The sequence below is a fragment of the Myxocyprinus asiaticus genome, chromosome 1 (genome assembly GCF_019703515.2).
Source record: "Myxocyprinus asiaticus isolate MX2 ecotype Aquarium Trade chromosome 1, UBuf_Myxa_2, whole genome shotgun sequence".
NCBI classification, from domain to species: Eukaryota; Metazoa; Chordata; class Actinopteri; order Cypriniformes; family Catostomidae; genus Myxocyprinus; species Myxocyprinus asiaticus.
Window position 1 is genome coordinate 57,455,848 of NC_059344.1, and position 13,857 is coordinate 57,469,704.

The following is a 13,857-nucleotide window of genomic DNA, read 5'->3' on the forward strand; positions in this document are numbered from 1 at the left end:
AAAAAAAAAGTCTCCCTTTTGAAAATAAATAGAATAAATAAGAAAGCTAACAGAATTATAATAATAAACCGAATTATAAACATGATAAAAAAATAGCATGTAACTATAACGTTATATAACTAAAGCATGTTAGTTTACATGTTAGCATAGCATGTTAAATTAACTACTAAATGAAAAATAACATCAGCTGTGTGAGCTTTTAAAGTAATGTCCTATGATTATTAACAATTAACATACTGTAGGTGCACGACAATGCAGCCAGGCTGCTCCTGTCTGTACCTTTAACTCAGTGGTTCTCAACTGATTTTACATTGGAAATCAAGTGGCGACCCACCATAGTAAAAACGTAACCTGTATTTAATGTATCCTGGGTCGCATTTCCTTTTATGGTGCATAGTTTTGTTCATGGTTTTCAAGTACAAGGACATGCATCAAGTGACATTATTTTTGTTGTTGACAGGAAGTTTTCTCTCCCCCCTTTTAAAAATTGAAGAGCATATTTACTTACATGAGCCCATTATTATCCCGTTTGTTCCCTAATTTCAAACATAATTCAAACAGAACATACACATTACACAGGAGGAAAGGCTCCTCGTTACATGTTTAGGTCAGTGTAGCTAGTCTTAAATAATAATAACAAATGACAGTATTTATGAACAAATAAGTACTAGCTGAAACACATCTTGAAGCTTGAACTACAAATGTCACTGTTGATATAAAATGAGGTCTAATAGATTCTACCTTTAGATTATTTCATATGAAACTATAACATTTTGTCCAGGTATAACGGTGACTTTTACTCATGTAAAATCGTGAAACAATTTTGTAAAGGTGATGATGTGTAATGATTTTATTTTATTTTTGGCGCATAGCACAGTGTTGCTCTTTTCCTCGGTGCTGTTTGGCATGTCAGGGCTGCCTACTGTTTGAGAGGTTCGACTTGACTTCCTCCGTAATGCTTTAAACTAGAAAAGTCTCACTAGAATTGAAATTGATCACATCAGTTTTGAGGTCGGCGCTCCACAATATTGAGGGAAGCCCGGTTGATACACGCGTGTGTCAGAGAGAAGAGCAGATCATGATCGCGAGCTGGTTCCGTTACACTTGTGTGAAAGTGCAGATGAGAAGCCTTTAGCTGATTGCGAGATTATCATTAAATCTGCCTCGGCAGTCCTAAATAGGCTATCACTTGGACGGCTGCCGAAATATCTTCAGTGGGTGAACCATGGCTTTTCCTGCTATCCGCGACCCAGTCCGAATAGACCTGCGACCCACTTTTGGGTCACGACCCACCAGTTCAGAAACACTGCTTTAACTCACACACACACTTACTTGTGTCAGACTCGCTCGCTTCTCTCTGACATTTTCTCAGCTGCATGTGTGTGTGTGAGGCAAGTTGATGAGTCTGACAGGCAGTCGAGGAGGAAAGGAAATGCGCACGCGCAGGTGAGATTCTCCGTCCGGTTGCATTTTTTTTCTCTCAATAACGTAGATAAGCAAATGTACATGGTATGAAAACCGTCAATTTTCATACCGTGGTATACCGTGAAACCAGTATAACGCTGCAACCCTACTCATAATTTACTCACCCTCATGCCATCCCAGATGTGTATGACTTTCTTCAGCAGAACACAAACAGAGATTTTTAGAAAAATATATCAGCTCTGTAGGTCCATTTAGTGCAAGTGAATGGTGATCAGACCATTTGTAGGTCCGAAAATCACATAAAGGAAACATAAAAGTAATCCATATGACTCCAGTGTTTAAATCCATATCTTCAGAAGCAATATAATAGGTGTGGGTGAGAAATAGAACAATGTTTAAGTCCTTTTTTACTCTAAATCTCCACTTTCACTTTCAGATGTGAAAGTGAAGCTAAACAGGCACCCCATGTGACTTTCAGATGTAAAAGTGAAAGTGGAGATTTAGATAAAAAAAAAAAATGACTTAAATTTTTATCTGTTTCTCACCCACACCTATTACATTGCTTCTGTAGTTATGGATTTAACCAATGGAGTCTACTATGGAATACTTATATGTTGCCTTTATGCGCTTTTTGGTGATACATAGTTCCGTTCAGCATTTATTTGCATTGTATGGACCTACTGAGCAGAGATATTCTTCTTAAAATCTTCGTTTGTGTTCTGCTGAAGAAAGAAAGTCATACACATATGGGATGGCATGAGGGTGAGTAAATGATGAGAGAATGTTCATTTTTGTGTGAATTATTCCTTTAAACTGTATTATAGTCCTGATCATTTAGTACTCTGAAAGCCCCCTGTAGAACAGGCTGATGAATTTGTGTGACCTATCCAAAGAGTATAAAGAATGATCCTATTATCTCATACAAAAGCTTATCTAAATCACAGTCGTAATAATAATGTGTCTAGGTTATGTACATCACTTGGCCATCTAAAATGCCCTTCTGAATGAGCTGTTTTAATTTATCTGCTTTTGTAGGCGGGAAGTTATGTCCGGGATGACTCTGTGCCAAACCTCATTCAGCTAATTACAAACAGTGTAGAGATGCATGCATACACTGTACAGAGACTCTACAAAGCCCTCCTGGATGACATCTCACAGGTCAGAACCATCTTAATGTCCTCATATGGGTTTTCTGCAATGTATACTAAGCTAGTAATATTACAGAAGGCTCTCATCTTTGTCCAACCCCCCTACCTATAGCAACCTCTAGTACAGGTGGCATCCTGGTGCATAGGAGAGTATGGCGACCTGTTGGTCTCAGGCCAGTGTGAGGAAGAGGAGCCGATTCAGGTACGTGCTCCTGAAGGTACTTACATGCACTTTAGTGGCAGAATGATTCTACCGTGCTAATTCTTTCCTCTCTTTACAGGTTTCAGAAGATGAGGTCTTAGATGTTTTGGAGGGTCTTCTTGTCTCTAACTTGTCCACCCCTGTAACGAGAGGTTACTCCCTGACTGCTATCATGAAGTTGTCCACCCGTTTCAGCAGTGTGAAGTAAGGATGTGTTCTGTTTGCTTGTGTTTTTGTACAAGCATGAAGGCAAATTTTCTTCAAATGGATGAAGTCTCGATCTGACGTTTATGTCCTTGTGCCCTAACCTACAGTCGAATCAAAAAGGTGGTGTCGATATATGGCAGTAGCATAGATGTAGAGCTGCAGCAGAGAGCTGTGGAATACAATGCACTTTTCAAAAAATATGATCACATGAGGTAAGCGCTGTCCCCTCAGCAACCTTATATAGGTTTTTAATCACTATACCTTTATCATATTTTAACCTGGTTTTCGCCATGAAAATAGCCACTGAAGCTGCCATGGCTTTAAATAACAAACAGACAAACACACACACACAGGGTTCCCACGCGTCCTGGAAAACCTGGAATTTTGCAATGCAGTTTTCCAGTCATGGAAAATCAGAAAAATACCTAAATGTTGGAAATAATTATTTGTCCTGGGAAATCTTTTCATATAATAGAACGGTTTGATTGTGTTCATAACAAGGTTTTTTTTTACATGTACAAAAACATGGTAACAATCGGGACTCAGGATAGGAGTCAAATACATAAATTTGTGTCGTTTTGTCACTAACGAAAGTATTGAGATAGTTCAAGTATTGATATAGTACAAAAAATGCTGTTGTGTTAACTACAAAAACATTTGAGTTATAAACTTTAGACAAAGATGATAGTCGGACCACTGATATTTTTTAATGTTTTTTTTATTTTTATGAATTCACACCCTGAGTGATTTGGCCTTCACACCTCAGGATGTGAATTAATTTTCAATAATTTAACGATCGGAGTCTGATTATACCACGGTTACCACATGTAGTATGTGGAAAACACAGATGTAATCACTGAATTTAGTCATAAAAATTACATTTAACTATAAAACGCAGAGTGTTATTGAATATGACATATTTGGACGAAAACGAATAATTGAATGCACAATTAATCAAATTAAAATTGCGATATGTCCCAGTGTGATGGTTAAACTGCAAAAGTCTGTGATTTCATTGAATAAATATATAATCTGTAAGTGATGCATGCTTGAAAATGAATGTGTGAAGCCACTCTGAAAACACCTCATCGTGATCATCACAAGAGCTCTTGTGTGTGCTTGTGATGACAGAAAGCAAAACACTCTGAAGTGTTCAGCACATACAGACTATGTATTTATTTAATTAAATCACAGCTTTAATAATAATCACACTGGGCCATGTAGCAAACTGCTTATTGGGAGGTGAGAAACTACCGTCAAACACACAATGAAACCGGAAAATAAATGCTCGATTTAAATGGACGCATGTGTTTTTGCATAAATATTACTCTTGTTTGGCACATAAAACGTCCTGGAAATATCCTGGAAAATTATGCCTCAAAGAGTGGGAACCTTGACACACTCAGGTTGCTTTTAAGAAAGTCAAATCCTTATAGTAAAAAAGGTCCATTCTGATTTCATGTTGTGTTGAATCTTTATAACCCTTCTCAGTTTCCTATCCTCACCTTTTCTCCGACTATTTCCCTATTTAGGCCTGCATTACTAGAGCGAATGCCTATCATGGAAAAAACAGCCACAAACGGCCCAGCAGAGATTGTGCAGACCAATGGAGAAACAGAATCAACCATACTGGACACAAAACATCTGCCCAACATCACTCAACCAGCCAGTCAGGTGAGTCGGCTATAGTAAGGAAATGATAATAAACAAATCTCCACTGTATGGTTAAGCAAATAAGAGGGGTATTTGGCTGTGGTCAAGTATTTATTTTAATGGCCTGTTTGTTTCCTGTTTTACAGGCAAATGATTTATTAGACTTGCTTGGAGGTAATGATGTGGTACCTGTTATCCCAACAACTGTTCCCACAAAACCTGCATCAGCTGGAGGAGAACTGCTTGACCTGCTGGGAGACCTCTCACTGACCGGTCAGCCAAAGCTCTTGCCGAAACCTCTGCTGCACTGTAGTAATTTGCAGACTTGTAGATTGGTGTGTCTTGTAGAGCTAGCTAGCATCATCCTGCCTTTCCTGTGTTTCAGTGTGTAAAGCACTGACAGGCTTAATAGTGTCCTTAAATGTTACTTAAATGAATAGTTCACCCTAAAATTAAACTTGTACTCATGAATCATGTTGTTCCAAACCCACATTAATTCCTACTGTGGAACACAAAAGGAGATGTTTACCAGAATGTTCAAACTGCTCTTTTTCCAGACAATGAAAGTGAGAGGGGGCCCAATGATGAACAGACCAAAATTTAAAGGAATATTCTGGGTTCAAAACAAGTTAAGCTCAACTGAAAGCATTTGTGGCATAATGTTGACTACCACAAAAATAAATTTCGTCTCATCCCTCAAAATCATTACAGTGAGGCACTTACAATGAAAGTGAATGTAGCCATTTTTGGAGGGTTTAAAGACAGAAATGCGAAGCTTATCATTTTATAAAAGCATGAACATTAATTCTTCTGTCATAACATATGTATCATTTGAGTTGTAAAGTTGTTTAAATTTTAATTTTTACAGTCATTTTATGGTTTTAGGGTTTGTTGACATTACATCATCATGGCAACAAAGTTATAAAATTGGCTATAACTTTACACAGAAAAGATTAGTAAGTGTCTATAACACTAAAATCATGTTAACACTAAGGATGTGCACGGTTACCATTTTTAACATTTGGATAACCACAAGGATTCACGAACGGTTTATCTTTTTCCGTTGGAAGTTGGGACATGGAAATAATGTTAATTGCAATGGAATTTCCTTAAACACTACTCAAAATAGCAGCAAAGAAAGTGCACAGTGACTGTAGATCTTCAAATGATAAAATCTCACATTAAACACAAACTAAAATAATCAAACTGTCACTGCACGTATATGTGCTCTGCCCAGGTGGGCTGACATTTCCGTGAGACAGCGAACGCAAGTATTATTGTCATGTGCATGGAGTTATACTGCAGCGGTTAAATAGCCTCTTCGGGGTGCTTTGTTTTTTTAAATGGTTTCAAATCAAATGGCATTAAACTTGTCTAACTATTGAACATAAATATGCACACCAGAGCAGAAGGGGAAAAAACAATGTCTTAACCGTTTATAAAGCACTGAAACTTTCCTTGGTGAAAAACAACCTGGAATCATGTTTAACAGTTACATGTGTCCTCTTTGCAACCTGAACTTCTTCAGAAAGCAGCACACTGCAATGAATGAAACAACTCAGATTTTTCATTATACATTTATAAAAATGTAATTTTTTTAAACTTTACTTGGTGTCTAGAAATGTTGTGATCTTGCGTGAGATGCTGAAAAGAGAAAACGGTGAGATTCAGTACAACAGTCAAAGATGCCCATCCAGCAGGTGTTAACAGTACATAGAAAACAGTGCAGATGCACAGAAAAGCATGTTTGAACAGCCCCTAACTCACCCTATACTTGAAAAACTGACCCAAACCCGATGGTTTGTCAGAACTCGTTGAGTTTGGGTCGGTTTGAAGAACTGTATTGCACGTGTAGAATAACCAAATAGTGATTTTGGTATTCGAATAGTGGCGTGTCAAGCGGTTAACCGAATGTCGACTATCACTATGCACATCCCTAGTTAAAGCTGCACTATGTACGATTTTTTGTTTAAAATGAACAAATTGCCATTATTGATTGAGTACATAAACAATCAGTGTTCAAAACAATGTCCTTAACTTAACCCGATTCACTACGGTAAGCCTATAAAATTATTCGGGTTCGATTTGTTACGAAATCGCTGGCTTATGATGTTCATCCTTGCGTCATGTTCCAGCTGGAGAAACTAACTACGCTGTTCAACTCAATTCAGGACAGCATCGTTGCAGTCTTGATGGATGTTTATCTGTTATCTATTTGGTGAAGTTGTTTACATGCTATAATGCTTCAATATTTTTTTCTGATAGGACTGTTGAAGCTTATATTGCTTGACATGCTTTTATAAATTGAACATTACTCGTGTGTTAACCGATCGCGATGTATCTACGTTTTTCGTTGATGTTACTGTGCCGTTTAATATATATGACTTCTGAAATTGATGACTTGTTATATTGCATATTTAAGCATATTATTTTTTACATTTAGTAAAGTATATTTTATCACGTAGTGCAGCTTTGACACGCATATTGTTTGTCTAGTGGCTATACTTTTTAAACAGTGAGTATTTTAAATGTTTTCAGATTGGCCCCATTCATTTCCATTGTAAGTGCCTCACTGTAACCCAGATTTTTTTTTTGGAATAGGATGGACGTCAAATTTTTTTTGTGGTAATCAATATTATGCCACAAATACTGTCGATTGAGCTTAACTTGTATTGAACCTTGAATATTCCTTTTAATTTGTTAAATAAAAATCGTCCCCTCCACAATAGCTCTCATCTCATTTGCACTTCCACATATTCAAACTTGAAGAGACACAAATGGCATTAGTCTTGAGACTAACAAATGGAGTTGGGCATCATTGATGTCAAACCAGGTATATTTTAATATAAATGATCACAAAGCTGTGTGTGGGAAAGGAAGAATAACGACTTAAAATGTTGATCTCTTCCTCTTTGGTATGTTATCAGAAGACTTGGAATATAGCGCACAAGTCCTATTGATTACTTTTATGCTACTTGTATAGTGGTTTTTATATAAATGCCTTTCACTTTCATCAGAGCATCATTTACATTCTGCTAAACTGCTTGTCTATTCCACGGAAGAGAGTTATATGGGCTTGGTATTACATGAGGGTGATAAAATGACAACATTTATTTTTAGGTGAACTTACCCTTTTAAACCCTCCTCACACCATTGTGTTCCTTCTCACTCCTTAGGCGATCCAACCCCCACCCCTGCTGCTCCTTCTATACCCATGTCCCAGCCCCCTTTCCTTTTGGACGGTCTCACCTCACAGCCCCTCTTCAATGACATTGCAGCGGGTGAGCTTACATGATGTTTCATCATGGTTCTTGACAGAAGAACAAGCTTAGCAAAATGGGACGTTGCCATTATCATATTTGATTCTCTCTTTGCAGGCATTCCGCCAATGACAGCGTACAACAAAAATGGCCTGAAAATAGAGTTCACTTTTGAGAGGTCCAACCCCAGTCCCAATATTGCAGTAATCACCATCCATGCCTCCAATTCCACGGAGGCTGACATGACAGACTTTGTGTTCCAGGCTGCAGTACCAAAGGTTTGTTCAGTTTCCTCTATTACTACTGGAAATCCTGGTTAGTTTACAACTCAGCAGTTAATCATTTGAAATGTGAAGTTTTCCTAATTTTCTCCTCTGCTTATCACATTGACCATGCTTAGACGCACATTATTTTCTGATTAAGAAGTATATTCTGGTTCAACCCTTATAAAAATACGAAAAATAGGTTTACATGCGAGACATCTTTTCAGATATTCTGACAATTGCCATATTCTGAATAATCCAATACATGCTGTCCTTTCTCTGCTATTTTCTTCTGGAAATGCTTGACAGATGCTCGCGCTTGCCATTCATTGCACTTGCATGTCAAATTTTAATATTTCTGCATAGTAATATAATCAGCTCATTTATTCTTATTCATAGATTTAAAAGTAATGCATATTATCGCAGCACGTTACATATACTGTAAATTGTAGACCTGGAGACTCTTACAGTGATTTCGCTAGTCGTTTAAAATTTGATTTATTTGATCTCCAAAATGCATTTCTTCAATAACTAGATTTTTTACCACTGTCTGTGTCCCATAGCACTCATAATTTTGTTTAGTCATACACAGATTTAAATGTGTTCTGTTAGACTGGATAATCAGAATAAGGTGCTTCTACCTTATTACGCAATATTCCAAATAATACAGGCCTGTCCCAGTTGTCAAATGCTTATGTACTTGTTTATGTTTTCAGACATTCCAGCTGCAGCTTCTTTCCCCCAGCAGTAATGTAGTTCCAGCACTCAACCAGGGAAACGTCACACAGGTCATCAGGGTTCTCAACCCACAGAAGGTAAAAGATAACTGTGGTTGCAGGTCATGCTTTGCTCCATTACAATAGTCGGTTTTTTGCACAAAACTCAAAATGTGTTATTGGCACAAAGTTAAAAGGAAAGCATTAAAGATCTAAACTTGACATTGGGGGTGTGGGCTAGGATCCTAAAAAAAGTCTCCATCTAGAGATGCAAGGGTGTGTGTGATGCAATTTTAACATTTTGCATCGATTTTATTGGACCCCCTCTAGATTGTATAGGCTAGGTCTTAAAGACACTCCCACCTGCTGGCGATGCCAATCAGAAGATGGGGACACAACCCATGTTTTTTTGGGGATGTGTTGGGATCCAGGAGTTTTGGTTGAGTGTTCAGAGCTTTGGTTGATGTAGTGGACACTCAATTTTCGTTTTGCTCCAGACTGTGTATTTTGGGCGATGGGGCGGTCCTGAATATAGGTGATAAATATATAAAAAGCTGGGTCCTAACCAGCATGATAAATGGCAGACAGGTAATTCTCAGGGGATGGAAGTCAACTGATGCGATCTCATTTCATGAGTGGTCTACCGAGATGCGCAGGGTAGCAGCATTTGAGGAGATGGCGTGTAGAAGGCTAGGCAACCTGGATTTGTACATCAGGAAATGGGGCAGCTATTTAGCGTTTATGGAAGGCTCTAGGGGAGGGGCAGGGGAGAGATACTAGTGTTTTTATGTTTCTAAATATTTTCTGCTGTGTTATTGTCTATATGTGTGTCTTTGACAGTTGGCTTTTGACCACTGGGGTGCTCATTTTTGTCGGGGGGGGTTAATGTTCGGGGGGGAAAGTTGTGATTTCATGTGGTTTGATTCTACATTTTCTGTCTATTTGATTTGCTGCATGGAATCAATAAAAATGTTTAATAAAAAAAAAAAAAAAAAAAACCTGTCACTTGACTGACGTGATGTCATGTAAAAAGAACAAGAATGGCAGTGGCCTCTATAGTTATGGTTGGTTTACACAATTCTCTTTGAAATGCCATTTTAGTAAAGCCAATGTTACCGGAGCACTTTGTTCTTAAACATGTTGCAAGAGCATTTAGAGGTGAATTATTGAAATTAATTAAAAACATTGCTGTAATCAACAAAAAGCTGCACATGCAACAAGCGTTGCCATAGATACAAATAATTTCTGAAGTCTGAGGACGTGAACAGCTCCTGAACATAATTTCTGAGCTGTCATCTTGTAATTACTGTGATTCCTACACAACATGAATGCAGTATAATTTTAATAAAATTTGCATATGTGGATTTTGCTTCTACCTGACTTGCTCTTTCATTACAGCAACAGTTGAGAATGCGGATCAAGCTGACGTACACTCACAAAGGCTCTCCTGTTCAAGACCTGGCCGAGGTCAACAATTTCCCCCCTCAGTCCTGGCAGTGATTTGCTACCCCCTCTCAATCTTAAAGACCCCCAGCAAGGGAACTATGGGAAAGATATCCCCTCCCCATTCCCAAATGATCCCCCATGATGTCACCACAGATCGCTGCCCTGGGGTTGCATGGGAAGTAGTGGAATCTTCCAGAAACAGTCGAGAGTTGATGGTATGAAGACTATGATGATGATGATTATTACAGCGACAATGATGAAGCAAAATCACGAATATCTGAATACATATCTTTTCACATTTTTTGCCCAACTGTCTTTCTTCTTTGGGGTTAGTGCAACATGTCCATACTCACACTTGCACTTAGCATTGTGCACTCTCTCTCACTTATACTCTTATTGCAGTGCACTCCCTCACATACAGTCACCCACTCTGGCTCACCCTGCCGCCTAGGGTCCATACATGGAAAAGTCACTCATGGCCACTATAGAAAGGAGCTGCTTGGTATGAGCATTGGTTTGATTTGTCTTTTTTGTTTGATTTTTTTCCATGTTTTTAATCTTGTTAATGGGTTTTGGTGTATTTTAAGAAACAAAAAACTGATTGAATGAATTGCAAAGTCTGAGCATTTGCACCTTAAGCATTTCAGAATCAAGAGGAAAATGGGTTGTGACGGCGCCTTAAATTATCATTGTACATGGCATTTCTTAATTTTCCTATTAAGATGTCTTTACTGATTTAATGTCCTGTAATAAAGTATACCAGATGAATGCTCCGGATACAAGCTATGTTGTGGCTGTACCATATTTCATATGACATCATCTGTCTTCTTGCCTGTCAAATGTTCTCTAACGGATTTGTCCAGAAGCGTTTGACTTCATCACATGAATCATCATGAACTGGCAAGTTAATACAGCTCAAAATGTGCTTTTTTATATATAGTATATTTAGACAGGACTGCTCATAAATGTCAGGTAGTGACAATAAAACGTTATCTGGCGGCTGAGAAAATGAGGAACAAGTTTGAGAGAGCATGTTTGTTACTGTTAAAAGAATATTCCGGGTCCAATACATGTTGAGATCAATCGACAACATGTGGGGCATAATGTTGATTTATAAAAAAATTTTAAAAAATTTGAGGCTACTGTGATGCACTTACAATGGAAATGAATTGTGCCAATATTTGGAGGGTTTAAATGCGACGCTTATAATTACATGTAAGCAATTACATTTCTTCTGTTAAAACTTGTGTTATTTGCACTGTAAAGTTGTTTAAATAGTCGTTTTCACAGTTGTTTTAGGGTTTAAATGTTGTTAAATTGGATGTAGCTTTACACAGAAAAGGTTAGTAACAGATTTTATCACTAAAATGTTAACACACACTGTTTGTCTTGTGGCTAAACGTTTGATACAGTGAGAATTTTAACGTTTTTTTTTTATCAGCCCCGTTCACTTCCATCGTAAGTGCCTCACTCTAACCCGAGTTGTATTTTATTTATTTTTTAAAGAAAAGGAGGCCCAATTCTAAATTAATTTTGTGGTAGTCAACATTACGCCACAAATGCTGTCGATTGAACTTGTATTAAACCCGGTATATTCCTTTAATGTTGATTAGATCATTTTTCAGTTATATAATAATCACGGTCTTGTATCCATCAAACTGGACACTATTTCCCCCTCCAGACCCCTTAATTTGGCATATAGTTATTTTGTTAGCCTCTATTCTTCACTGAATGCATTCTTGTATTGTTTTTAAATATTGAAATAAGTTATATAGAATAAAATAGCATTCTTCATCCATTTTAAAGGATTGAAACCTATTAAAATTAGTAGCTGGACAGTGATTTCAATTTAAGTGATTTCTCACTAAATTAACTAAAATAAATGTCCAGTGATGTAAATTGTTGCAGTCATAACGAGGATAAGTTCAGCATAGATGCTGTGAATTTAGATGTATGAAAATTAAGGCCTTTCTGAATGTAGTTACATGCACTGAATGGACCTTTTTTTTTTTTCTTTTGTTTGACTTTAAAGGTGGTTTTTTTTTTTTTCTGCAGTGATTTAAAGTACAGAATTATTGCCTGATTTAAAACCATGTGCCTTTTGTCATAACTGGTGAAAAGAAACCCCTCAGACATCTGCAAGACGAGCATATACCGTTACATGAAGCAAACATGTCTAAAGAAGAGAGGACCTTTTTTTTTTTTTTGTTATTTCACCTGATTTCTCACTCAGAGGGCATCCTGTTGATGCAAGTCCTTGTTTATGTGTGGGTCCCGGGCTGTCTCTTTTTGCAGCTTCCAAAGGCAGTTAAAAACATTAACCTGAATATATACCTCACATTTGTCTTTCTCTTTCTTCAAGTCGCCTCAGTTGAAAACCTTAGCTTCCGTACACTCACATCATTACTTACAGACTCCGATGCTCTCTCACTGCTCTTCATTTTAGTTTTTATCTTCATCACATCATTTGCATTCATTATGCTACACTGAAGTCTGGTGACCAAATCAAGAGAATGTTCTTTGGGCTTGGGAAATATATATTTTTTTTAGCTATGTATATGGAGAAAAATGATTTCATTCTATTAGATTTTTTGTCTTTTGTTGCAATTCTTGATGATGCTTTCTTGGCTTTTTCTGTACATATTGATGGCTTTTAGAATGCATCATCTGTTTCTTTTCATCCCTTTTTTTTAAGAGATCATTTTTGAAATCTTCCTTCCAGGACTGCACAGTGTATAATGTTTGAAGCTCTCCCTCAGAAGTCTAATTCAACAACTTGCCGGTTTGATCGTTTATTGGAAAGAAAATGTACTATGTGCTGCCTGTATATTGTATATAATTGTAAAATGCATCATAAAGATAAAATCAAATAAAAATCCCATTTGAAGACCTATGAAATTCAGTTAAGGGGCTGTAGACATTATTTACTGTGCACGTGATCTTGAGTTCACATTCTTTTGGAGTACATTGGTGGATTACAGTCATGTGGTTATACTACTGAAAGAACTGAAATGCTACAAGGACACAGATAGTTGTCCATCCTCCAGAAGAGCTTTAGTTGAATTTTCTCATTCTATCCAGTTACTTAAAAACAATAATGGGATTTTAAAGGTTTAGTTAATAAAAAATAAAAAATAATTCTGTCCTTAACTCGCACTGTTGTTGTTCCAAGCCTGTATGACTTTCTTTCCTCCCTGTAACGCAAAAGAAAATGTTAGCCTCAGTCACCATTCACTTTCATTGTATGGGGAAAAAGATGCAACGAAAGTAAATGGTGACTAGCATCTCCTTTTGTGGTACATTTAAGAAATTACGTCAAACAGGGCTGAAACAACATGAGAGTGAGGAAATTGTCTTTTTTTTTTTTGTTTGTTTTTTGGCTGAACTATCCCTATAATGTCAAAATTGATTTTGGTGATTTCATACATCAGTGTTCATGCATCCTTAAATGTTAAGTACAGCTTCAATAATAAATGATTGAAGACCCCAATGCATTCAGAGGTTTATAGTAAATGTTTTTTTTTTCTTCCCAATAAT

General features: G+C 37.2%; 1 protein-coding gene across 4 annotated transcripts in view; it reads left to right on the forward strand.

Annotated features, from left to right (window-relative positions):
* Positions 1-13,810, forward strand: part of ap1g1 (adaptor related protein complex 1 subunit gamma 1) — a 55,594-nt gene extending 41,784 nt beyond the window's left edge. For 3 of the 4 annotated variants that reach the window (XM_051714088.1, XM_051713321.1, XM_051714897.1), the window contains 10 exons: positions 2,461-2,583; positions 2,686-2,775; positions 2,855-2,979; positions 3,090-3,194; positions 4,515-4,656; positions 4,782-4,908; positions 7,812-7,916; positions 8,013-8,173; positions 8,875-8,973; positions 10,273-13,810. In XM_051714088.1, the coding sequence (XP_051570048.1) occupies positions 2,461-2,583; positions 2,686-2,775; positions 2,855-2,979; positions 3,090-3,194; positions 4,515-4,656; positions 4,782-4,908; positions 7,812-7,916; positions 8,013-8,173; positions 8,875-8,973; positions 10,273-10,374 (1,179 nt within the window). In that variant the 3' untranslated portion in view covers positions 10,375-13,810. The remainder of the gene's footprint in view (positions 1-2,460; positions 2,584-2,685; positions 2,776-2,854; positions 2,980-3,089; positions 3,195-4,514; positions 4,657-4,781; positions 4,909-7,811; positions 7,917-8,012; positions 8,174-8,874; positions 8,974-10,272) is intronic. The other variant, XM_051715613.1, reaches the window with a different exon arrangement.
* Positions 13,811-13,857: the final 47 nt, after the last annotated feature.